Source organism: Naegleria gruberi (assembly GCF_000004985.1).
Source record: "Naegleria gruberi genomic scaffold NAEGRscaffold_863, whole genome shotgun sequence".
In the NCBI taxonomy this organism is placed as follows: Eukaryota; Heterolobosea; class Eutetramitea; order Acrasida; family Naegleriidae; genus Naegleria; species Naegleria gruberi.
This window is the reverse complement of record NW_003162808.1, coordinates 1-1,635: the sequence shown is the minus strand read 5'-3', so window position 1 is coordinate 1,635 and position 1,635 is coordinate 1. Positions and strand designations below refer to the sequence as shown.

General features: G+C 32.2%; 1 protein-coding gene across 1 annotated transcript; it reads right to left on the bottom strand.

Annotated features, from left to right (window-relative positions):
• Nucleotides 1-413: 413 nt before the first annotated feature.
• NAEGRDRAFT_54978 (uncharacterized protein) lies at nucleotides 414-1,614 on the bottom strand (the record flags this gene model as incomplete). The annotated part of the gene is made up of 2 exons (XM_002668022.1): nucleotides 414-909; nucleotides 1,125-1,614. Coding segments are annotated over 2 exons (986 nt in total), but the record flags the coding sequence as incomplete, so codon positions are not given.
• Between the last annotated feature and the right edge of the window lie 21 nt (nucleotides 1,615-1,635).

Below are 1,635 nucleotides of genomic sequence, written 5' to 3'. Positions count from 1 at the left end.
CAATATATGCATTAAACCCTTCATTCATTAATGCATTTTCCTCAGTTGCCCAGAATGGATTATCCTCATTGAGTGTAGTGTGTATTAAGTGTTTCAATTGTTTTTCAAAATTTTCATTATTCGAACAATCTGATAATGGATCCAATAATTTCATTAATTTCCTATTCTTTTGATTGTAAGGCATTGCCTCTTCCATTTCAACCCACTTTTCAGTGATGGCATTTGTGGCACTATAGACGAATATTCCAACTGGACACAATAGAATATCAAATAGTAATTTTCCTTGACAATTTGATAGATATCCCACATTATCGATGTGATCTTGTACAACTCCGATCATATCCTCACTATAATATCAAAATTAATATTATTAAATAATTAAATAATTATTTAAATTAATTTGAATTAATTACCTTGATATTAAATTGGCCATATTAATAGGAAGTTTAGTCTTTCTATCAATTTCAATCGGATGACAATGAAAAGTATACGGAACATCATCATGAACCTCACATAGTGTATAATCCAATTGTCTCCTTCCCTTCCTAATTGATGAAGATGCTTGTTCTTCATCTAATTGCTTTTGTATCGTTAGAATTATTACTTCTTCATCTATTTCCGATGGAGTTTCATCATGATCATTAATTTTCTTTTTTTTACAAGTTTTTTCTTCTTTCCGAATTCTTCTTGTTAATTTACGTTTATGATGATTTTCATTCTCCACCCCTTCTTTATCACTTTCATCACTACTACTTGTTGTAATAATAGAATTCTGTTCATTGTTTTTCTCTTCCGAAACTATTTTTCTATCAATTGATGATGTAAAATCGAAAACACCTCCCAGTTCATTCTCTTGTTGGAGAGCTTGCTCGATAAATAACTTTCTCAGTAGGATGAGTGTTTCACTTTCTATTCGATATTTTTTCATTGTTTCAATTATTATATTTTTTTCTAATTTTATTTACTGAAATAATTGTAATATTTGGAATTTACCACTTGTCATTCAAAAAGTTTGTAAGCATTCTCAAGGCAGAAGCAGCTCTTGTTTGAGGAACCATGTGACCAGCTATTATTGAAATGTTATTGTAATGATTATGTTGAATACTACATTTAAAAAAACTTACCACCACGAACAGTAACAAAGGTCAAACCTCTACCATTAGAATACTTCTTATAGAAACCATCAACGACTGGATTACCGTTAACATCATTGTGCAACCATTGAGAGTATGGAACAGAGACAGTCAATCCCAACTTGTTAATACCAGCTTGAGTACCCAAAGTATTCAAAACAGTATCAACATCACCAGAATAAACAAGAATTCTAATTTGAGGAAGCAACTTGGTATAGAATGGCAACATGGTAGTATAGATGGTGGTGTAATTAATGAAGGTTGAACAAACTTGCCATCCATTTGGATTACCAATATGAGTAGCACCAATGGCTGATCTAACAGCTGGAGTATTGAAATAGGAAATGACAGAGTGATCTGGAACACAAGGTGAATCACTTTCGTCACCAACAATAGAGAAACTAGATCTTCTTGAAGTAGCTCTGTGAGTGTGAAGTTGGAAGAGTGGATGATTCTTAGAGTTGATAGAACGCTTTGGCATGTTTAACCGTTATCACCCAAC